The sequence below is a fragment of the Sciurus vulgaris genome (assembly GCF_902686455.1).
Source record: "Sciurus vulgaris genome assembly, chromosome: 2".
In the NCBI taxonomy this organism is placed as follows: domain Eukaryota; kingdom Metazoa; phylum Chordata; class Mammalia; order Rodentia; family Sciuridae; genus Sciurus; species Sciurus vulgaris.
In genome coordinates, this window is record NC_136462.1 from 49,906,935 (window position 1) to 49,932,680 (window position 25,746).

Genomic DNA, 25,746 nt, shown 5'->3' on the forward strand with positions numbered 1-25,746 from the left:
ATGGAGATTATGGGGGGAAGTTGCAATAAAGGGTAATCACAAGGCTTTGGAGTAAGATCATAGAAGTGACTGATTAAGGTAGAGGTGAAGAGAGATTGCTGAAATAGAAAAAGTCAAGAACTGATATTCAAGGTGCCATAAACATACATTGGAGAAAAGATAGCTTCTTCAAATAGTGCTGAGAAAACTGGAAATTCATATGTAGCAAAATGAAAATTAAATCCCTATCTCTCACCTTGCACAAAACTAAAAGTAGATCAAGTACCTAGGCATTAGACCAGACACCTGCATTTATCAGAAGCAAAAGTAGGCCCAACTCTCCATCATGTCTTCTTAGGAACCAAATTCCTAAACAAGACTCCTGAAGTACAAGAAGTAAAATCAAGAATCAGTAAATGGCACTGGGTTCATTGCTCAGCACCACATATAAATATATAAAATAAAGGTCCATCAACAACTGAAAAAAACAAACAAAAAATATTTTAAAAAATATTTCTGTTAAAAAAAAAGAATAAATGGGATGATATCAAACTAAAAAGCTTCTTCACAGCAAGGAAACAATCAAGAATATGAAGAAGAGTCCACCGAATGGGAGAAAATCTTTGTCACCTGCACCTCAGATAGAGCATTAGTCTCCAGGATATATAAAGAACTCAAAACACTTAACAAAAAAACAAATAACCAATCAATAAATGGGCAAAGGAATAGAACAGACACTTCACAGAACAAGAAATATGATTGGTCAACAAATATATGAATAAGTACTCAACATCATTAGCAGTTAGAGAAATGCAAATTAAAATATGGATAATTCATCTCACTGCAGTCAGAATGGCAATTAGCAAGAATACAAGTAACAATGGCAAGGATGTGGGGAAAAAGTTACACTGATATATTGCTGGTGGGAGTGCAAATTGGTGTAACCACTCTGCAAAGCAGTATGGAGATTCCTCAGAAAACTTGGAATGGAACCAACATTTGACCAGTTATCCCACTCCTCAGCATACACCCAAAGGACTTAAAATTGGCATGCTGTAGTGAAGTGGCCACATCAGTGTTCATAGTGCCTGAATTCATAATAACTAAGGTATGAAATCAACTTAGGTGCCCTTCAACAGATGAATGAATGAAGAAAATATGGTATATATACACAACGGAATATTACTCAGCCATAGAGAAGAATGAAATTGTGGCATTTGCTAGTAAATGAGTAGAACTGGAGAATATCATGTTAAGTGAAATCAGTCAATTCCAAGAAACCAAAAGCCAAATGTTCTCTCTGATATGCAGATGCTGACTCACAAGGTTGGGGGAGGGAGGAGTGGAGGTTCACCAGACTGGATGGGGAATGGGGGGATGAAAGAGAGGATGGAAATGGGAAAGACAGTAGAATAAATCAGACATAACTTTCCAATGTTCATATATGTATGCATGACCAGTGTAACTCCACATTATGTATAATCACAAGAATGGGAAGTTATACTCCATGTATGTATGCTATGTCAAAATACACTGTACTATTATGTATAACTAAAAAGAACAAATGACAAAATTTAAAAAGGTCAAGAACTGGGAAGCTTGGATTTTGAAAAGATCATCTATGTGAATACCAAATCACCAAGGATTATGAGAGTAGTAATATTGGAGAGTATGACAGTATGACAGAAGCTCAATTTCTCATGAATGAGGGGGAGTGATCCTGGATGGAGTGGTAGATGATGCTAACAAGGTAGGCAGGTAAGTGGAATAATTTGATACATGATGCAAATACTAGGAGATTAAGTATAGAAGGAGAATATAACTGCTTGGAAATGATAATGAGGAGAAAAGGGAAAATAATATATGAAAAGGAGGGAATCATCAAGGAAATACTTCAAGAAAATTTCCCAGAACTGAATTATTTGAGTTCTTTAAATTGGAAGGACTTGTGAGTCTCAGCACAAGGGATGACTACAGAGCCACTCCAAGGTATCTCATTTTGAAATTTCAGAATACTAGGAGTAGTGGGGAGATGATTCTAAAATCTTCCAGAGGGGAAAAAACTGAGCTTGCAATTAAAGGATGAAGAATTGAAATGGCATAGAACCTTTTGTTTGTAACCCTGGAAATGGAAGAAAACAGAACAGTATTTTCAAGATTCTCAGGGGAGGGACTGGGGCTGTAGCTCAATGGTAAAGCACTTGCCTAGCATGTGTGAGGTACTGGGTTTGATCCTCAGCACCACATAAAAATAAAGGTCCACCTACAACTAAAAAAAAAAAAATAAAAAAAAAAAGAAAGATTCTCAGGGGAAATGACCCTAGAATTCTATCGTCAGCCAAGTGTAGTTAATTGTGAAAGTAGAATTGAGATGCTTTCAGAAGTGTGGGCTGACAAAAATGTGTATTTTATATGTCTTCTCACAGGAAGGTGCTAGAGAATCGGAACAAGGAATAATAATAATAAAGAAGATATGAAGATATGAGTAACAGACCAAAGGACCCCACAGGAGAAGCGGGGCGGGGTGGGGAGGAGGGAAGGAAAAGAATGAAAGAGTGAATCCCAGAAGGAAGTTTTTTGTGCAGCAGGCCAAGTAGCAGTACTTCATTGTGGAGCAAATCAGAAGGCTCTGCAGAAATATCTCCAAGATAATGGAGTTGATAGTGTTCCTGATACATTTGAAGATGAGAGAAATAGATAATTAAGGAAGAACTTAGGAAGAAATAAGGATGAAATTTAAACAAAAAATTTTATAAAGATAGGTAAAATTAAAACAAAGTTGTCCAAAAAAGGAAAAAGTTATTCTGTACTGTGTGATTCATCTGTAAATAATACTTAGTCACAACAATGCAAATCTGAATACTAATCTAAGAAAAATTAGAATTAGAAGAGTTGGGATGGGAAGTATGTACATTTCTGGAGCTGAGTTTCAGAAAAGAGACCTAATTTATTATCTTCTGTAGTGTAAAGTCAATATATAATAGTAAAATTCTATGTCTGTCTACCCATTTGTGTATATTATATGTGTGGATCTATATCAGAAAATAAGAGTATAGGAATGCATTTAGAGACTTAGAGATAAATAACAAAAGAAACAGTGAAAGAATTGAAAGTGGATGTCCCTTGGGGATTAGAAATGGGATACAGGTTTCAGGAATGGCTGTTCTTTTTAATATGCTTTATAGAGTTGTCTTTTTAATAGTATGTTTGACAAAAAAATAGTAGACATACAGATATAAAACATAATATGAAAATTGTGGATTCTTATTCTCTTCCTTACTATTGGGAGAAATATTACAAATTGGTTACATTCTGAAGCATAACTCATTTTCTGCTTCCTCTTCTTCTTTTACCTTGAATAGAATAGGCTTTTATTAGAGCATTATGATTATACATGGTAATTGGGTTCATTTTGACAGAATCATATATGCAAGGAATTTAATTTCATTCCACATTCCCCCTGCCTTTTCTTCCCTTCCTCCCTCCCCCAATTCTCCCTCCTCTATTCTATTGATCTTTCTTTTATTTTTTTTATTTTTCCTTTATTTTTTAATTTTTTAAAATTGTAGATGGACATAGTACCTTTATTTTATTTACTAATTTTTTTATGTGATGCTGAGGATCGAATCCAGTGCCTCACATGTGCAAGGCAAGTGCTCTACCACTGAGCTACGACCCCAGCCCATCCTTTATTTATTTATTTATTAAAATATTTTTTAGATGTTGATAGGTCTTTTATTTTGTTCATTTATTTATATGTGTGCTGTAAATGAAACCCAGTGCTTCACGCATGCTAGGCAAGAGCTCTACCACTGAGCCACAACCCCAGGCCCCTTTATTTATTTTTGATGGTCACCTTCTACATATGCTTAAAGGTGAAATTCCCTTTGGTATATTTATATGTGCATATAGCATGATTTTGTTAAATTCATAGAATAGACATTTTATAACTTACTTGCTTACATTTTCCTAATTGGGATCCTGCAAAGACCTTTCTTTAACTATAATAGGAAATAGAAGAGTGTGGGATAATGTGCAGAATAGACATTTACAGAGTTACACTAACTCCTCCTACCTTCCAATTCCCCTCATCACCTTCAGAGCACAGAGCTGTTATGGAAGCTGCCTTTGTGTATGGGACCACATATCAATTTGTCTTGACCACAGAAATTGCCCTTTTGGAAAGCATTGGGTATGTATAAGAAGCAAATGTCAAGAATTTTGTTATTTGTTGTTCATTTATTTCACATTAGTCAGTCAACATTTCCATCATGTGCTTGCAACATGGCTTTATCCCAAGGAATCATAAATAGATGGAATAGATAAGTGAAACTTGAAACACCCTTTATTACTTTCATTTGCTGTACCACAGTGTGAAATTATACAGACATAATATTAGACTGAGGTGATCAAGGACAGTTTAAATAAGGTACAAGATGGGATCCCATAGAATCCATGGACAAGTAGAATATTTTAGGAACAGATCTCTCCCAGTGATCAAATGGGGGGCGAAATAGCAGCTTTCTTTGTCATAATAATCTTAAATGTATTTAAGTATAGGTTTTCAACAGAATGTCTAAATTTTAATTTTTATCTCATTTCTAGCTTACAATACTTTTCAGTAGTTTTGGTTGGGCAACTGAGGGTTAAAGTTTTTCTTTCCTTTATTACTTAAGAACACAAGAAATGATCAGTGCATTTTAAAGACTTAAGTTTGGCTTCAGAATGCTCTTCAGGAAAATTAATCTAAAGCAAGGCAAAATGGTGAGGGAGCTTTTAATACTATGCGTGAATTTTAATGAGCCCTCCTGCTGACCTCTCAGAAAATTGTAGCTATTTGATACACCACACACAATTGTTTAAAGCCCATTTTATAACTGTAAATTTAGTAGGTAAAGCTTAGAAAACTGATAGAGTAAAAAAAAAAAAAAAAATGGACAAGAGTGGGGAGGAAAGAAAGTTGGGGAAGAAGAAAGTTCCTACAAAGAAATTGTGCTTTTATTGCTCTGTATTACATAAACCTGTATTCCTTTTTCCATTAGCCTCTCCTTACTGAACTGTGATTCTGTTGTTTCATTAATGACTTAAAACTGATGCATATTTTATTTGTAGAATTACCTAACAATTTGATACCTTGAAGCTGCACTGTAAATAGTCACTCAAGTGCAAGAAACAAAGCAGTAGTTCCACCAGCCACTTTGCTATAACCCATGTAGACTGCCAGTTTTCCCATCCTGGAATGGGAGAAGGAAAATATGTCAGATTCATTCCACTGTTCTTCCTATTCCCGTTCATTGATGTGGCTGCTTCACTATAGCATGCTGATTTTAAATCCTTTTTTTGTATTTTGTGAAATATCCCTTTATACTTCCAGGAAGGTCCCTCCTTTTTGGTTTCTGTTATCTGAGAGCAAATGATTCCAGATTAAATAACTTCCCAAGATTTTGTTATTTCAGAGGTTATGATGTGAATCCCGCCTTAACTAGGACCTTCTGTATTCAATACTTCCCTTTCCCCACTCTGTGACTATTCAGGTTTCCACTCAAAAGGTTATTGAGCTTTACTTATATGGTTCCTTTTATTTGAAATGTCCAGATGTTCTGTTTTCTTGAAGAAGCCATTCTCTCCCTAAGTGCTATGATTGTCCTTTCTTTTTCTTTCCTTCTTCTTCCTACCTTGAGTCAGAATGAAATATTTTTGTTCCTTACTACATTTTGTATGTTATTGCACTTAAAACTGCATTTTAATTATTGTACTTAAAATATTTCCTTTAGTTTAATGGCTTTGAGGATTTGAATTATCTTATTAATCTTTATCTCTTGTGTTTAGCATAGGGCCCAACACATAATAGGCATTAAATAAATCTTTTAGTGTTGCTTCTTTAATCATTGACTCTATTATAAATTACTTCATTATTAAATTTGAAATTAGTGAACCTCAAACAGCTTAAAAATGTCTGAAGAATTAAAATAACATTTTAAAAATAAGATTTTATAGTATTTTGCCAAATCTTACTAATGCCATATGGAGATTTTTTTAAATGCTATTTTAATTTTGGCAGGCCTTATCACCACTATAAGTTTCTCTTTGAATTCTCATACTGAAAGGAATGCCAAAACTCAAATTATAAGCCATATTTGCCAAGTTTTGTAATATTTCAGGTACAAACTCACAAACTCCTACAAACTATCACATGGTTTCTATCTGAAGGCCTGTTTTGGCTGAAGTTTATTCCAAACAGTTTGGGTTTAAATTATACCTAGAAAATTTGTGTTACAAAGCTTCATTTAGCTTAATTCTAGAAAAGCATCTGTATTTGAAGATAATCTAATTGTCCCTAAGGTGACAACCTTTTATTGAAACAAAATTATGTAGGTCTATCTATAAAGTAGAAGCTACATTGTGACAGAGCTCAGGGAGAAAATTGCCTGTACAACTCATGTTTTTGTTCAAACATTAAGGTTAATTTACTTTAATATCCTTTTCCTCTTTTTTTGACTAAGTTCATTTTATTTTAATGTTATGCTCAGGCTTTTACTGAAATAGTAATTCAAAAACATGAGACTTGAAGAAATTTGTTATGGTTTTTGGTTGGTAGGATCAGACATTGAACTTCATTAAGTGAAAGTTCCTAATTTTTATTTTGCAGATCTGACAATATAGAACTTGCGCATCTCTACTTTTTTCATTGTAAACTAGTCTCGGACTCGACCCAGCAATGTAGAAGGACACGGATGGAACAGTCATTGACAACACTGAACATTCACCTGTTTGTTAAGACAATGAAAGCCCCTCTGTTGGTATGTGCCTTATTTAAAAAATAATAACTAATTTGTACTTAAAATTTAGATTCACAGATATGTGTTTTGCTTAGATGAGTTTTATTTTTTCACTTTTCTTTGGGCATTTTCATTCCATGGGATTTTTGAGTTCCTTATTGAAGTTGGAATTGAAGATAGACTATGATTAAAATGATGTTTTAATGTCTTGATTTTCTATTCCAGTGAAACCTAAATATAGCATTCGATAAGTGAAAATATTCTGTAGTAGTTTTAATGGCTCTGGGACTTGGTGGCTGCTCACAGATCACCATGACCACATTCTTTTAAAAAAAAAAAATATATGCATATATATATATATATATTTTTTTTTTTAAATTGAAAACAAATGGGATACATGTTGTTTCTCTATTTGTACATGCAGTCAAGGCATACCATTTGTGTTATCATAAATTTACATAGGGTAATGTTGTTTGACTCATTCTGTTACTTTTTTCCCTTCCCCCACCCCTCCCATCCCTCTTTTCCCTCTATACAGTCCTTCCTTCCTCCATTCTTACCACCCTCCTTAACCCCAACCCTAAACCTAACCCTAACCCTGATGCTAACCCCTCCCACCCCCCATTATATGTCCTCATCCGCTTATCAGCGAAATCATTCGTCCTTTAGTTTTTTGAGATTGGCTTATCTCACTTAGCATGATATTCTCCAATTTCATCCATTGGCCTGTTTTTGAGAATCCTTTGATCATTGTTTTAAAAGTTGGTAGATATTGGAACCATAGGATTTCTGGCGCCCCACGCAGTAGCCTCAAAGAATGTTTTATAGAGATTCACTAGGTGATGGCAAGCAGCAAACTTTTCTCTGAAATGTTAAAAGGGTTTTCCTGAGCACTTGAAAAACCTTGAGTAGATCTTACTCAGTACATTTTTTTTTTAGAAAAATAGAATGGTGTATGTGTATTACAAGTAATCCAAACAGCACTGCAAAGTATAAAGAAAAAAATTGTAAGAAGTTACCCAATATCATCACTCAGAAATTGTTAGATGACCATTACACCAGTTATCTCTACATCCATACACACATATGGATAGAAGAATGTGTGCGTTAATGGATATATTATATTGAGTGCTATCCTGTTGTTTTAGTGAGCTTTTTTGCTGCTGCATTCAAAAGACCTGACTAGAATAATGTAAGAGGAGGAAAAGGGGATCATGGTTTCAGAGGTCTCAGTTCATAGATAGCCAGTTCCATTCAGGGCCTTAAGTGAGGCAGAACATCATGGCAGAAGAGTGTGGCAGAGTAAAGCAGCCAGGGAGAGGGAGAGGGAGGTAGGGAGAGAGGGGAAGAGGGAGTGTGCAAGCAAGCTTTCCTCACTATCACAAAATATAAACCCCAAAAGACCTACCTCTTCCACCCATACCCTACCTGCTTTCAGTTACCACTCAGTTAATCCCTATCAGGGGGTGAATTTACTCTTTGGGTTAAGGCTCTCATAACCCAATCATTTTGTTTCTAAACTCTCTTGCATATCTCACACACAAGCTTTTGGGAAACACCACATTTCTAAAACAAAACACCTATAGTAAGAAGAATTATAGTTAATCTTATTTGAGTTTAATTGAAGAAAAACTAATATGAAACCAGAAAGATTATGGAACTTTTGATAAATGTTTGTTGTTCTTTAGGAAGTATTGTCTGAGGTATTGAAAATGATTATGGAAAACAGTAAGAAATTAGCAGTCATTAAAAAAAACAAAAAACTTAGGGGACTGGGATTGTAGCTCAGTGGTAGAGTGCTTGCCTAGCATTTCGCACTGGGCTTGATCCTTAGCACCACCTAAAAATAAACAAACAAACAAATTAATTAATTAATTAAAGGTACTGTGTCCATCTGTAACAAAAAATACTTTTTCAAAAACTTTCCGTTTTAGGTAGAATTGACTTACTTTTAGCTTTGAAAGATGAGAAAATTATCTTCATATACTTATTTTCATCTCTGTTCCTCCTGCCTCTCTGATTTTTTTCTAGTATTATTTATACACTATTAAGGTTCATAATATTTATGCTATTTTATAACCACAATTCCCACTTTTTAAAAAGCCAGGTTTCTGGAAATAGAGTCAGAGTTTGCCAGCCACAATTTTACTGGCTTGATTCCTTAGTTTTTTATTTTAAGTAACTTTTTCTTTGGTTGGAGTTTGACTGCAAGGAAATTTTTTTTTTTTTTTTTTTAAAAGAATGTGGTTTATCAAGTTTATAGCTGTGTGCAGAGGCACAAGCCTGTAATCCCAGTGGCTTGGGAGGCTGAAGCAGGAGAATAGAAAGTTCAAAGCCATCCTCAGCAATTTAGCAAGGCTCTAAGCAACTCAGCAAGACCCTGTTGCTAATATAAAAAGGAACTTGGGGATGTGGCTTAGTGGTCAAGTGTCCCTGGGTTAAGTTCCTGGTACCAAAAAAAAAACCCAAAAAACAAAGAATGTAGTTTATCAATCATTTCCCTTTTCTTTTATAAGGGAGGGTACAGTATCTTTCCATAAGAACACCCTCTGAATTTGTTTTGATGTCCTTTTTGAAGGAGGGGATGGTTCACTGTACAGTTCTTCACCATTTCTCTCCATCCCAATTTTCTTCTTTTCAAATATATTCAGGTATTACTAAGAATTCTCAGAATTTTGTCTGCATACCAATATAGGCAGGATTCAAGCTTCCTAAAACTCTTCTGGTTTGTTTTTGTTTGCTACAACATTCTGGCTTGAAGCTGTGCCCCTTTCCTTATGAGATTTTGTTTGCTGTGTTTTAAAACTGTTTTTTGTTTTAGATAGATTCTGAAGAATGAGATTCTCTGATTTCATTTCACTCTATGATACTTACCAGGAATGTAATATTAGTTTTGCACTTAAAAAGCTAAAACTTTGGAGACTTCACAATGACTTCCAGTTCAATTATGCGTGGCTGTACTTGAAAGCATGGCATAGCAAAGATATTAAGGTCCCTGTTTATTATTCTTTTGTGAATGACAGCTCTTGAAATACACATTTTATAAAATACAGTGTGAATGGTACTTCCTGGCACTGTGTAATGCAGGCGACTTTGTTCCAGCACTGTTCACAGTGATGCTCATTCTCCTCTCACATCATTCTTAACCGTCCGTCCTTCATTATCTTCCACATCAATCCATGTGCAAGTCTTCAAGGTTCGGTCAGGGTTAGGTTTTGTGTAGTGAGAGACTTTGCAACTAGCCTGGGATTGTGGATTCAGGACTGAAATAATTTGGTATATTTACATTAAGCTTGTTTATAAACTAACAAGAATATGAAGTATGATTCAGACATTTTTGTAAACTATTTTGTATGTCTAATATATAATCATTACAATTAAAGGGATTCATATTTCACTTCTAAGCATATGAAAATTGGTATAGTTTGGATTTTTTGTATATGTGTCCATCTCTTTTTTTTTTAAAAGTAGAGTACTTAATTATTTTAGATATAATGCAACTTTAATTTTCATATCATTTTAATCCTATTAAACTGAAAATAAATCTTGAGTATAGAATTTTTATGTGGGTTTCAATTTCAAATAAATTAAGATTCTACCAGACATGAAGTTATCCTATACATATTCTTAAGGTTCTCAACCATGAACAGATGTGGGAAAATGGTTCAGTTATTGTCCTATTGGCTAAAACCAAGGATATTTGGAATGCTAATGGTTTTCTCCATGATGGACTCATTTTGTAGCTGATAGATAAAAGGAGAACTATTACTTGAATCCTAAGGAGAATCTTCAAGTATACATATCTAGCACACTGTTAAATATAGATAAGTTTTTATGTATGTGTGTACACACACACACACACATATGTGTGTATATATTTATATAATGTATTTTTCTGAAAATTTTGCTTTTTTGTGTATTGAGATAGTGATCTGTTTCATACATTTAAGATATTTGAATTTGTGGGGAGTGAGAGAATGAAAGAACTTTAGATTATGTAGAAGGAAATGAGAGGGAGGGGAATATGAAAAACGGTGGAATGAGACAGACATCATTACCCTTTGTACATGTATGATTACACAAATGGTATGAATCTACATCATGTACAACCATAGAAATGAAATGATGTACCCCATTTGTGTACAATGAATAAAAAAAAATCTGGATATCAGATTTCTATAATTAAAGCTGGGAGAAGGATGGAAAAAAAGATATTTGAATTAAACCAAACCTTATTTATATCAGAAACTAGAAGGATGCTGTCATGGTTTATTCATTTAGCTTTTTCTTATTTTATGGACGTGATACCTTTATTTTTTATGTGGTACTGAGGATCTCCATGTAATTCCCTATAGCAGCTGCACTAGCCACTTGTATTTCTCTCTTGGTTGCTTTCTTTCTTTCTTTGATAGATTTTTTTTTTTTTTTTTTTTTTTTGCTTTAGTTCAAGTTCTTACCATCTCATGTACTGTTTTAGTAATAGCAGCTGATCTTGCCTGTATTCCTGTATTTCACTCCCTTTAAGTTCATATTCCCCATTGCTGATTGAGATTCTTTTGAACACATATATGACCATGTTACAATAATTCATAGAATTCATAATGGTTTCACTTTACACAACAAAGTCCTATTTTAGAGCAGAATATATGTGATTTTTTAAGGATCTGATATGTTATCAGTTATCTAGTCTCTGCTTGTTCCTCCAAATTGTATTAATACCAAATTACTACTATTAACAATTAGTAATTAATAATTTCCAAATACACAAAGAAGAAACTACGTTTTCCACTTTCTCAGGCTGTTGCACTCATCTAAGATTTTTGGCAGAATTTAAAAACCTATGTTGTGGGACTCAGATTCCTATTTTCTGGCTGGCTATTCACTCCTCAGTTCCTACCAGCTGCTTTCAGGTTCTTTGATTACATGGCCCTCTTACAACATTGCATCTTATTCCTTCAAAGTGGGACAGTCTTGTTTCAGTGTGCTACAACAGACTCTTAAGTGATGTAACCTAACCAAGGGAATGGTTACAGGTCCCACCTACACTCAAGGGGAAGGAATTATACAAACTTGTATGATCTTAGAATTCTGCCTAACACATGTCAGTATAGAATTTTTTCTGAAAAAATTAAAATAAAATCTTCAATACTTGGAAAGTTTGCAAGAATGCACTTTCCTGTGTATCTGCCTTTATACCCCATGTTAACTGCTTGGTGTGCTCTTTCAATGTGGCAACCATGTCCTTCTGTTGTGGGGAAGTTTTGTGTTTACTTCATTGATTATTTATTCCTTTCTGTTTTCTCCCTTGTCTCTTTCTGTGATTTCTATTATTTGGATGTTGGGCCTCTTCAACCATTTTTATTATCTCTCCTGTCCTACTTTCCATCTGTCTTCATTCTGCTTCCTGGGAGATTTATTCAACTTTATTTTTCAGTTCTTTGTGAATGTAGTATCTTTTCATCTCCTTGAGGTTGTCAGGGGTGGTTTCTGAACCTTTCTCTTCCTGCATAGAGTCTACATCTTGTTCATTTTTTTTTTTTCCGGATTTGTTCTAGTCTCTCGTCTTTCTTGTTAGAAGTTTTCCTCCGATGTTTGTTAATCCTTGGATATCTGTTTGTGATTTAGAATTTGAAACTAAGAGATTGATGGAAGTTCTGAGAATGTTGATGAAACTTGTTGGCTCAACTCTGTAGGGTGATTGGGCCTGGGCTGCTTTTTGGGAAATCCCATGGGTTAGTATCTTTAGATTTTTGGAGGTTATTCAAGATTCCCAAAAAAGCATCTTCCAATCTTCTGCTCAGGGACAGAGGTCTGATTACCTGCATTCTGAGTGGTAAGGAGTCTTATGGGGGCACATCTCAACATTTCATTAACACAATCTCCCTGATTTTGGCATGATAGCCACACTCTCAGCAGTTCCTGAAATACCCCAGATTCCCACTGTCGTGGAGGAGGGACAGTTGCCTAAACTCATGGATTCCTAAACGGAAATCTAGAGATCTAACTACATCTCAAAAGCTTTGATCTGTTCCTTTACATTTTAGAGACTTTGTGTCAGTTGCCTTCTAATGGGTCTCTTCTAGTTACATATGTATCAGCCCTCTGGTTCCTGAGCAATTTTAGGATTATGCAGTTAAAACTGAATTGTGTCTTAGGTTTCCTTATTATGACTTAGAGTTTTTTTTTTTTTTTTGCATTTTACAGTCTTCTGCATTAGTTACTTTTCTATCCTCCAGCTTTGAAAATATTGATACCTTTTCTCTTTTGTTCACATATGTGTGCTTCTCTTCTGAAAAAAAAAAAAAAAAAAAAATCCACTCTACGCTGGGGATGTAACTCAGTGGTGGTAGTGTATGTGAGACCCTGGGCTTAATCCTCAGTACTACCTAAATAAATGCATAACATTATAGATATATGTGTGCATACACACACACACACACTCCTATGTAGTTTTCCTGGGAATTCTGGAAAGAGTAAAATTAGATATGCATGTTCAGTTAGCTGTTTTAATTCACATGTCCCTCATTGTTTTGTATGTGTCATTTGTTATATCCTACATTATATACTACATATGAAAAAATATGAAAAAATTTATTCCTTGGTTCTTTTTTTCCTTTAAAATATCTCTATCAGTACTAGGCTTTTTTATTTGTATTTGTTTCTTTATGATATGCTTATTTCTTATGGTTATATTTTGTATGTAACTCCTTAAAATCTATTAATTTTGTAATACTTAAACTACATAGGTACATTTGAAGCATTAAGCTTAAGAAGTCATGAGATTGTTTTTATTAATGTATTTTTCAGACTTATTTTCATTTGTGACTTTATTAATAAAAACTAGTAGGAGATTTTTAAATGCAAATATTGGAACATTATCATACAATGAAGACAGTTTTTTTTTTCTTTTTTTTTTTTTCTTTTTTTTAATGAAGACCGAAGTTGCCGAAGATCCTCAACAGGTTTCAACTGTTCATCTCCAACTAGGATTACCGCTGGTTTTTATTGTTAGTCAACAAGCTACATATGAAGCTGATAGAAGAACTGCAGAATGGGTTGCATGGCGCCTCCTGGGAAAAGCAGGAGTTCTACTCTTGTTAAGGTATCTTAAATACATTGAATACTCACTGTACTTAGCAAAATACTAATATTTTTCTCATTTAAAAATATTTTTATGTACTCTTTAGTTGTTGATGGACCTTTACTTTTATTCATTTATTTTTATGTGGTACTGAGAATTGAATTCAGTGCCTCACACATGCTAGGCATGTGCTCTACCAGTGAACCACAACCCCAGACCAATTTTTCTCATTTTTAATATGGTGACTTAGTCGCATAAATAAACTCGAATCTCCAATAGACCCCCTATACATTAATTAGAGCTTGACTAAAAGATGGAGACTAGAAAATCCATTTCGTATTTATTTGTGAAATTTCTCAGACCCTCTAAATTGTAATCTTTATTCATAAACAATTTTTAGTATGAGAACTTTTAGCTCTATTTTAGATTGACATTCTGGACGACTATTCTTCAAATTAGCAACATAAAACATTTGTTTCCATTTTGAAAAAGGGACTCCTTGAAAGTGAACATTCCTCAGCACACCAATGTGGTCTTCAAAAGAGCAGAAAAGGTTAGTCATTTTATGTACTGCCTATAATGTCAGATTATTTTAAGAAAGTTAGTACATGTGATCCTAAAGTAACATGTTTATTGTGGAAAAAAGTTTGTAAATTGTCACTATTCAGATAAAATTGCTGTTAATATATTTATTTTTAATGTTTATACATGTATACATATTTTTTCTAAAAAAATTAGAACCATGTTATTTATCTTTTTACTTAAAATAATATTTAATTACTTGTTCTTGTGATATAATGGAAATTGTTTTGAACGCCAATGATTCTTTCCTTTGGCAAAACATCTTGGGTGAAAATATTTCATAGTGCTGACTTCATTATATTCCATATATATACAGATACATATATCATGTGAACTAGCAAACATGTTCCTAGGTATGTACCCAACAGAAATTCACATGTGTGTGCACTGAAAGACAACATTATTATATGATCTTCATAATAATATGACTTATGATAGTCCCAAACTGGAAATAACACATGATCAACAGAAAGAATAAATAAATAAATTGGAATATATTCACATAATAAATATTTTATTTTTACACTTAGCTAACAGTGTTAATAATCAGAAATTGACTTAGTCAAAGCAAACAGATATAAGACCTATCTTCAAATGACAGTGTGACCCTTCTATGTCAGATACAATGTTTAAGAGAGCACTTACTGGTTGTCTTGCCGGTAAACTTACATAAACTTTCATTTTATAGACGTTTACATAACACTTAGACAAGGCTTAGACAGATAGTTCTCAGATGCATACATATACCTTGTCACATGTATTTTGGGCGTCAACAGTATTGTTATAACCTAAATAAGTTGTTTAACCAATTACAAAGCAATCAATTAAGACTTTCAGAGATCCAAACCCTAATTCCTTTAAGACAGTTTTGCCAAGTAATAAAACCTAACAAGTACAAGAAAATTATCAACAGATAAGAGAGATCAATGTTTCAGACTTTACTTCATATCAGTAAAGTTCAAGTAACTTTAACTGACTATGCTAATTATAGCCAATCATAATAAATATTTCAAAACACTGAAAAGGCTGTTTTTATATGTTATCAACATGGATAGACCTCACAATGTTGAGCAAAAGTAGTCACAAAATGAGTATAAATTGTATAGTTTTGTTATATAAATTCAGAAGTCAGCAAAATGTATAGATGGTGAGTATCTTAATTTGGCTTGGCTGCTATAACAAAATACTATAAAAAAGATGGCTTATAAACAACAACAATTTATTTCTCATAGTTCTAGAGGCTGAGAATCCTAAGATAAGGTGTTGGAAGATTAGGTTTCAGTTAAAGCCCATTTCTGGTTCATAGATGGTGCCTTCTCTTTGTGTCCTAACATGGTGGAAGGGAGGAACAATTTCTGGAGTCTCTTATAAGGACACTAATCCTGTTAATTCTATGCCTTTATGACCCAAGCACCTTTCAAATAGCCCTTCTCCTAATGTTATCATATTGGTGATTAGGTTTGTGAGGGGACACAAACATTCAAACTAGAGCAGTGATGAAGGTCAGAACAGTGACTACCTTTGGGAGAGGGAAATGAAGGAGGGGCATAGATGATGGCCACTAGGGTGCTAGTAATGTTTTATATCTTGATCTATGCAGTTCTTATACAGGCATGACCTCTTTGTAAAAATTCATCGATGCGTACCCTCAAACTCTGTGTTCTTTTCTATGTGAATGTTATGCTTAAGTCAAAAAGTTTATATACAAAATTTCTATATTATATTTGGAATAAGTCAATTTGATTTACTTTGATTCTTCTACCTTTTAACTCCATTATATTTCTGCAGAAGTAAAAATTTGTTTTGAGTATAATATTAAAAAGATAAAGATATGTTATATGAAAGAATAAACATTTGAAGTTCTATTATAGCTATATTACATTGTATAGTTATAGTCAGGGATGATTTTCTAAAATAATCTAATGACCTAAAATATTCATGTTTTTAAAATGTAATAGTTAGATATTAGTGAAAAAATCTTGATGGAATAATATTGATCTCAACAGAACAGAATTTGATATGCTTAAAATACCTGAGAACATTTTATGTTTATAATTAAATAGGAAATTGAACTTCTTAGTGGAATTATTTTATATATATATTTTATTTAGAGACAGGCCTCACTGAATTGCTTATGCCTCACTACATTGCTGAGGCTGACTGAACTCTCCATCCTCCTGCCTCAGCCTCCCAAGCGGCTGGAATTACAAGCTAGTGTCACTGCTCCCGACTTGGAATTATTTTAAATAAAGTATTATTATCTGTAGAATATAAAATTAACTGATTTTAATTGGCTTCATTTGCAATAAAGCTATGTATATTTCTATTCTATATTGGAGTGGGAGTTGCTATTTATTAGGTCAAATGTTTCACAGGCATCAGTCTAAGGCAGTTGTGACAAGAAGCAAGAAAGACTGCCAGTCCCTCTTTTTGTCACCTTTTTCAGTAGTACACACTGTCTTAGGGGGATGCTTCAGATGCTTTTCTTGTCATAGTAATTGTGTATTTCCTTTTTTGTTTTTTCTTGAGAAAAATTCAAAGTTTACTTTCATTTTAGTGTTAAATAGAACATTTTATATTAATATGCTATGCTATATTTTAGTGTTTAGTGATTTTTTAAAAAAAATAACATATTTCTAGGAAGTACCAGTGGAATTTTTGGAGTTACATGATGTCAATTTAATAATTTCCCATGTGGAAAATAATATGCACATTGAGGAAACACAAGAAGATGAAGATGATGACATGGAAGATCCAGATATGGGTAATATTTTAATGCCTGCCACCCCCCCCCTTCCTGTCCCAACACCCATGAGGTTGGTGAAATTTACAGTGGATTAACTTTTTCATAGCTAGTATCACATTGAAGACTATGTGAAGCAACCTGGAAAAATTTATTTTGAACACATTTTATCAAGTTGATTAGGTAAAAAGATGTAAGAATGCTGTGTTTGCTTAGTGCATACCTTTCTTGGTACGCATTAGGCTTTAACTTCCCACAGCTGTGCTTTATCCTCCAAATCAGTTCTTTCAGTCCTTTTGGCCTGCTTCATGTTTAAAACTCCATCCATAGGCTACAACATATTTCATTTTTTAAATTATAGCTTTATAGCTATGCATAGTATTTGGGTTCATCCTGACAAACTCATATGTGCATGAAATTCAGTTTCAGTTCATGATCCTCCTTTTTCCCACCCATTTCCCTCTCGTCCTCCTTCCCATCCTCCCTCCCTTCTCCCATTATAACATATTTCATTTTATTATTCCTATTAGGAAATTAAATTTTATAGTGTTTGTAGTTGTAAATGAGTCTGATTATTAACAGAATAGAGGATAAATTTCAATAACATTTTAATATTTCTTTTTAAGTTATTTTTTAATTGCTCAAAATTTTAAATATTCTACAGTACTTGAAATTTTTCTACCACACATTATTTACATTGAATGTCACCTTCTAAACTAACTTATGCCACCTTCATTTTAAAGATAAAGAGTATTTCTACAGAGTTATGTGATTTGCCTGAGTACATGGTGGAACCTGAACTAGAAATTAAGGTTCCTGATGTGAAACTTATTTACTATCGTCATTCCTAATACTTTTTAAAAAATAACATGAACCATATTCTGTAATCTATTATTTTCTTTTCTCTCTTTTCCAGTAGTTGAAATCTCTCAATCAAGGATTATGTTTTGTTCATTTTTGTGTGCCATTTAGTGAATATTTTATATAATATCATTATGAGCTTTAAGAAGGAAGCGATTTACATCCTTTTCATGAGGTCCATTCATTATTATGACCAAAATCTACATTATAAATTTAATAAGAAATTTAACTGTTGCCAGTGACCACTTTCCTGGTTTAAGCTTAGATCAGTTCTTTTCTGATTGGCAGAGGTTAGAATTGCTTGCGTTCCTCTCTGGATTCCCCACAGCTTAAGAATTACATAGGCAGACCTAGGTTCTGGTTTCTTGTTCCCTGCCTTGTTCCTGTTTTGGCTCATGCATGCTACCTCTGAGTTAGGGGACTCGTCCCAGTCATAGTTCATTAACATTTCTGTCTTCAGTGGGAGTTGCCTGTTTCAAGATTGTCTTGACCATGCCCTCGCTATTGCTTCCTAAGTCTTGGGCCTTAGTTTGCCTTCTGGTGCTGCCTTTTCTGTCTGCTGCTACCTGCTTTCCTCCTCATAGTATTTCTTCTGCAGATTTTCCTCTTTTATTTTTTCCATCTTCCATATTGGCTCATAATACTGTATGATGATATGTCCATATTCATAAACTTCCCTTCCTTTGTATCCCTCCCATTTGCACAGGAAAACTAGAAGAGGGTTAGGATAGACTTTGTCACCATCTGAGAGTGGTTCTCAAAGGCAAACGTTCTGCAAAGGACAAAGTGTGAATCAGCATGAGACGGTTTGGGTTCTGCAAAAGGGCAACATGAAAAAAAGGAAAGAAACATATGCCTACAAATAGTGTGTATGTGTTGAGTAGGTTGAAGGTAGAGCTGAGGAGTGAATTTACAAGTGAGGGTTCCTTATTAAGTGTAGTAAAATAAAGAGGAAAGGAAGTATTGGAATAAAATAAGAAAAGGGATGAATTGAGAAAAAAGACTGGAAAAAAAAAAAAAAAAAGCCATGTGTGGTGGTGCATTTCTGCAGTCCCACCGACTTGGGAAGTTGAGACAGAAGGATCACAAGTTTGAGGCCAGTCTGGGCAAAGTAGTGAGACACTGTCTCAAAATATAAAATGAGAAAGGACTAGAGATATAGCTCAGTGGTAAAGTGCCCCTGAGTTTTATCCCCAGCATTGCGCCCCTCTGAAAGATGATGACTGATAAGAAAATGAGAATATGTGAATAAGAAGGAAAAGAACATGCAGTACGTAAGAAAATAGACCTTTACTAATTTTGGTATTGAGGACATAACTTTTAAGTGTCATTGAGTGTGGCGTTTAAAAATATCCTAATTTAGTATTACTCTTACAGCTTTATGGAATTTACATTGAACAGTTGAGGCCCAGAGAGGCATCAGTCTAAGGCAGTTGTGACAAGAAGCAAGAAAGACTGCCAGTCCCTCTTAACCACATACATGAATGAATGGATAGATCTATGATCTAGCAATATATTGATTAATCTATCTAAATTAATGACAGATTTTCACATATTCAGAATCTGTTCATAACTTCATGCACTTAGGATAAAACCAATTCTTAGCTATTTGTTCTCTTATAGTCCTTCAGGGTAGGTGATGGCCATTTCATGCCATTTATTCCTTCAGTCCTGTCTCTCTTTAGTTATTTTCCTTCTCTCAGTCCCTAGTATATTGCTAAACTCTTTTATGTCTCAGAGGCTTGCATATGTTATTCTTTGTCTAAAACATTCTTTTCTTGATGCTCTACCTGGCAGGATTTGCATCTCCTAATCTAAATTTTCCTGTTACAAACTCTCACTGTGTCTCTTATTTTCCTTCATAAACTGTTAGTTTATCATTGCATATTTACTCATTATTAGTTTATTGTCTGGTTTTTCTATAGATGGAAGCTCCATATGGTCAGAGACTGTGACTGCTATTTTTAACATTTGCTCTAGTATTTACCACAGTGCTTGTCATATAATAGAAGCTAAATAAGCACTGTCAAATATGTATAGTAGTCTTTTAGAATTATAAATTAATATAGTGATTGGAAAGAAAATAGCAATGTTTATATTATTTGTAGAACAAAAATAAATAATTGTTTCTGGAATTGACTGAACTTTAACTTCTGGATCAGAAAGCATCTCAGGGTAATTTCAGATAGGAAGCCAGGCAACTGAAAAGTCTCCTAAATATACATTTTAACTACTTAGTGTGCATTTAAAAGTTTTTATAAAGTACCAAATTTTCATTTTCTTGCTTATGATAAGTTTAAATACTTTTAACTATAAAACCTAAATTAGTTTATTTTTAAACATTTTAGATATTCAAGATGATGAAGTGGCAGAAACTGTTTACAGAGATAGGAAGAGACAGTTATCTTTGGAACTGACAGTGGAACTAACAGAAGAGACATTTAATGCAACAGTAATGGCTTCTGACAGCATAGTGCTCTTCTATGCTGGTTGTGAGTATGAGCCTGTAGAGACTGTAATACATATTTGAACATTTAAAGTAGAATTATTTTTGCATTCTATAAAGTGCACATTGTAAAATAACAGCTTTCATATGTCCCAAGTTGGACTGCACATATTGAAACATTTACTTCTAGTTGATTCTAAAGAATAAAACTGATTTTATGTATCTCTACATATATGACTTACAAATTGAAGATTAATCATTACAGTAGATATTTAGCTAATTTTGAAAATTATTGATTCATGTCAATAATTTTAATATATTAACAATTCTTGTAGACTTATAGGAAATATATGCTTTTATCTTCAAATAATAGTCATTCAACTATATTACTTGCAGTATGAATGTAGAGAATTAGTTTTGGAACCCTTTTAAGTGATTGACCAATATTGGGGACTCTCTACTATATTATTTGGAATTAATTTTGGGAAAACCCATAAATCTTTGTTTGTTATATGTAAGTATGGGTGCTTTGGAGATAAACATCTTATAATAGCTATTGAATTTTTTTTTTAATTTTAATGTAGGGCATGCAGTATCCATGGCATTTCTACAGTCCTATATTGATGTGGCAGTTAAATTAAAAGGTATTATACTGTGATATGCATGCTTATTTTTTTGATTCTGAGCTGTAGTCTTTTTGTAAAATGGTGTCATACTAAAGCTATAGAAAATCACATAAAATTTCAGATTGTTATGTTTATGTATCCAAGGTTAAATTAACAGTAGCAAAAATGCTTAGAAGTCTTCACTTTGATTATCTCATTGGACTTCTAATAGAAACAGGAGGGTTCATGTATTAAGTACTTGTGGCTATACAGTGTACCAGTGACCTTTTTGGCTGAATTCAGTCATTCAGCAATCATTTACTGAGTGTCAATGATTAGTAAATACTGAAGATAAAAATTGGACAGGAAAGACCTAGTGTCACAGTCTAATAAAATATCCAAGATCCCTGTGTTCATGAATTTTTATAATTAGTTCTTCATTGACTAGGATATTTTTTAATAATCGGAATCTTTGACTTTTCTGTGAAACCTCAACCAGTGGTAGTCAAATAAGAGAACAAGGATTGATTGGACTTTAACTAAAAAATCTAAGCCATCGTTCCAGCAAAGACATTGGGAGAAGTGGGAAGACCTGCTAGTAAAGGGATAGCAATGGATAAGGTGTGTGGTAATATTTTGTAATCATTTGAATATGACAGATGGTAATGCATTTTGTATCTGTAATATGGTTGCCTTCTGTTTTTCTTGTAAATAGAAGCTATTATAGTTAAATAGGCTTATTCTTGGCTACTCTGGTAAAGTTACTTTTGAGATATGTGTGTTTATAGAATAAAAAGGCAGATAACCAATCCACTACTTGTTTCTTTTTCATTCAGTATGTTATTTATGAATAGCAATCATGTTAATATTCAGATGTCACACAAATGAACTATTTTGGAAGTGCTTGGGGCTTAATTGAGAAATGCATAGTATATATATATAAAACTATAGTGTCCTATATTTTGAACTTTTTTAGAATTTGGAATATTTGCATATAATGAGATACATTGGGGGTGGGACTCAAGTCTTAATATGAAATTCATTTGTGTTTCATGTGTATGCTATACATATAGCCTGAAGAAAATTTTATATAATATTAAAAAAAATTTTTTTTAGATGTTGATGGACCTTTATTTTATTTGTTTATTTATATGTGGTGCTGAGAATTGAATCCAGTGCCTCACACATGCTAGGCAAGTGCTCTACCACTTGAGTCACAACCCCAGCACTATATAGTATTGTTAATGCACTTAAAATTTGACAGATTTGTTATATGAGGCTAGATGCAGAATTTTCTACTTTTGGAGTTCATGTCGGCACTCAAAAACATTCAGATTTTGGAGAATTTTGTATTTCAGACATTTAGATTAGGGATGTTCAACCTGTTCTAAAACTTTTTAAATTAGGAAATTGTAGTACTCTTGATATTTGTCCTGTTAATTTCCCTTCTACGTTGACTTTCTGAGAGAAATATCTTTTTTCATCTCAGTCCAAGAATATTTTTTACTCGGTCACAAGGTGGCAGCAAATGTCAAATTTTTATACTTGACATAGCATACTATGAAAGAATCTTTTTTTCTCCTTCACGGTAGGAGTTCTATTTGAAATTAATGTATTGATAAAGAGGAAGATAATATGGTAGCTATCTCACAATATTAGACTATTCAGATTGAAATATGAGTAAACACTGAAACCATGTTATAGAAAAGAAAATAAAAAATTTTGCAATAACTTCAGCATAAGTAGCCCTATAACTTTTAATAAAATGTATCTCTGTTCCTTTTCCAGTTTTAAAGATAATATTAAAATTTCAACTTTGTAGGTACAAAGTGATATTTTTAGCAGAAGTGGATGGGTTGAGGATGCTTACTAAATGGAAAGAACATCTATATTCTGAACTTGGGTGGTAATATAAGATGGCACTCCATGTGAGCAAGAATCACTTGACACTTGTTGAGGACATGATTAAAGAATAAGAGAACTTTCTGGAAAAGGATTTAGAGGTTTGGTTTGGGAAGGGATAAGAATTTATCTTTGTTTATATGATATATATTGTTCAGTTACTAATATACTTTCAAAAGTTCAAAATTTGTTCTTGAAATTTGTTCATCCATACATTTTTGTGTGTAACACACCTTGTGCTATGCACTAGGAATACAATGCTGAATTAAGCACTGCTTGTTTTATCAGAATGGTAATACTAAATCTTAAGTGATAAGTCATTGCCTTTATGAGCTATAATAAACATCTCTGAAAATATAAAGATGCATTTTCATTATTAAAAATTTTTTGGTGATAAAATATTTTTAAACATTGCATCTCACAATTTGAATCATTTAGTTAGACTGTATCCTAAATTGATATACAGAGACTTCTTATTTCATATGATAAAGTTTATTTTTATTAGAATTTTATGTTTCAAAATGTGAATTGTGTGGTTGTTTTGATTTTTGATCTCTTTTTCACCCAATAATTTACAAATTTCAAAGAACTTTACATGCATTATTATAGAACAAGTAGGACTTTCTGCTTTGAATTCCAATATGTAATTTTAGGCTGAAATTATAGTATTTAGATGGGCGTGAAACTCTATACGAGTTAGTTTCACATATGTCATTTATTCACGTGTTTGTTAAAGGTGCTTCATGTCAGGGCTGCTCTAGATGCTGAAAGTCAGTGTTCATGGCTCTCAAGGAGCTCTCTTGGTAGGAGCAGACATTAATCATATAACTACACAAAGGAGTACCTAATTCATAAACAGATAAAGGAGCACATATCAGAGGAATCTGATGTAAATCAGGACCTTCCATAAGTAATCACAAACAATGAAAAAGATCTAACTGCAAGCTTGGTGGTGGGACAAGTAGGGAATTTGGTACAAAACAGGGTTGTGGGGAGTAGGCTGGCACCAGGACAGACTTGAGTTTTTGAAAAGATATGTCTAGGATTATTGTAGAGACACTGGGTCCAGGGAAGTGAGTTAGAAGCCTGTTGTAGTTAGGAGAAATTACGACTAGAGTAGTGACAGTAAAGAGAAATGGAGAACAATTAGAGATATTAGGAGAAATTACGACTAGAGTAGTGACAGTAAAGAGAAATGGAGAACAATTAGAGATATTCAGACTTTAAGTGATAAAATTGAAAAGGCATGCTCATCGATGAGACATGGGGGGGCTCGGAAATGGGGAGGCATAAAGGGTGATGCTTTGTTCTGTGAATTGCACAAGAGTAACACCTTTCACCACATACACAGGGAGGAAAACCATATTTGGTCTTAGACATATGAACATGTAGGATTTGAGGATGTTTCCATTCACAGATAAACAGAAAAGGTAGTAAGGTTATGTGGTTCCAGAACTTCAAGGAGGAATCTGGGCCAAGGATACACATTTTTGGATTCAGGTTGTTGGTTATTGAGATTGTCTGGGAGCACAGTGTTGAACAAGAAGAGAAAGTAGTTTAAATGGAGCCTTGAGGAACTCCTAATTCTCTCTAGCAGAATGGCCTACAAGGAGGACCAAAAAGAAGGTGGAGAGGTAGGAAAGAAGCTGATGGGGGAGTTGTCACAAAAATCAAAGGAAGAGTGTTTCAGCAGGAGTGTTCCCACAGAGAGGTGAAAATCAGTGGGCTAGGAAGACAATGAAGATTCTAAGCAGATGATATTCAGCATTAATATTTACAAAATGTGCATTTTCCTTTAATTTAGACACGTCCACTATGCTGCTTACTAGAATAAACTGTGCAGATTGGTCTGATGTATGTACTAAGCAAAATGTCACTGAATTTCCCACCGTAAAGATGTACAAGAAAGGTGAGAACCCAGTATCATATGTTGGTATGCTAGGAACTGAAGGTCTCCTGAAGTTTATACAACTGTAAGTATTCAGCTTCTCTATAAGATTTTTAATTTGGGCGGGAGGAGTTCTGTAGACGTTCTAATTCACAGTTTGTTGACATCCTTTGTTAAGGATGACATCTTTATTAAGGATGGATTCCTTAACAGATCACAGAGTAAATATTGATAAGGAGCTTCAATGCACATTGCATCATTTTTGGGGAGATGATCATTCTGTTTATTGAACATGATTTTTTAAAAATTATTGGTGAAGCATGGTGGGCTGAGGCATGAGGATTGAAAGTCTGAGATCAACCTGGACAATTTAGTAAAACTGTCTCAAAATTTAAAAAAAAAAAAAAAGGTGGGGGGTGGTGCTGGGGTTGTAACTCAGTGGTAGAACACTTGCTTCATATGTGCAAGATCCTGGGGTTGGTGCCCTGGTCCCATAAAATAAACAAATAGTATTTAGTTGTCTTTGCTTTGTCAGATTTATCCTATGTAATATATTGCTTGCTAAGTTCAATGTTTTTTTAACAAACTGAAAGATATCTTTAAAAATTAATTTTGAATATGGTTGTATATTCATCTAGCAACAGGATTTCATATCCAGTAAATATAACATTGATCCAGGAAGCAGAAGAATATTTAAGTGGGGAATTATATAAAGACTTGCTCACCTATTCTAGTGTGTCAGTACTGGGACTATTTAGTCCAACTATGGCAACAGGTAAGTAGAGTTTTAAATTATATAATACATAGTTAAACACTTGTTACTCATTGTGTGTTATATATACTACTCTTTTTAAAAAAATTTTATTGTAAACAAATGGGA

At 33.6% G+C, this 25,746-nt stretch overlaps 1 protein-coding gene across 1 annotated transcript in view; it reads left to right on the plus strand.

Moving 5' to 3' along the window:
• The window catches only part of TXNDC16 (thioredoxin domain containing 16), a 126,489-nt gene that overhangs the window by 58,689 nt on the left and 42,054 nt on the right, over positions 1 to 25,746 (plus strand). Inside the window, 9 exon segments of the mRNA XM_079121664.1 lie at positions 4,081 to 4,171; positions 6,629 to 6,779; positions 13,694 to 13,860; positions 14,332 to 14,392; positions 17,062 to 17,185; positions 20,374 to 20,517; positions 21,056 to 21,115; positions 24,783 to 24,951; positions 25,505 to 25,641. Of these exon segments, the coding sequence (XP_078977790.1) occupies positions 4,081 to 4,171; positions 6,629 to 6,779; positions 13,694 to 13,860; positions 14,332 to 14,392; positions 17,062 to 17,185; positions 20,374 to 20,517; positions 21,056 to 21,115; positions 24,783 to 24,951; positions 25,505 to 25,641 (1,104 nt within the window).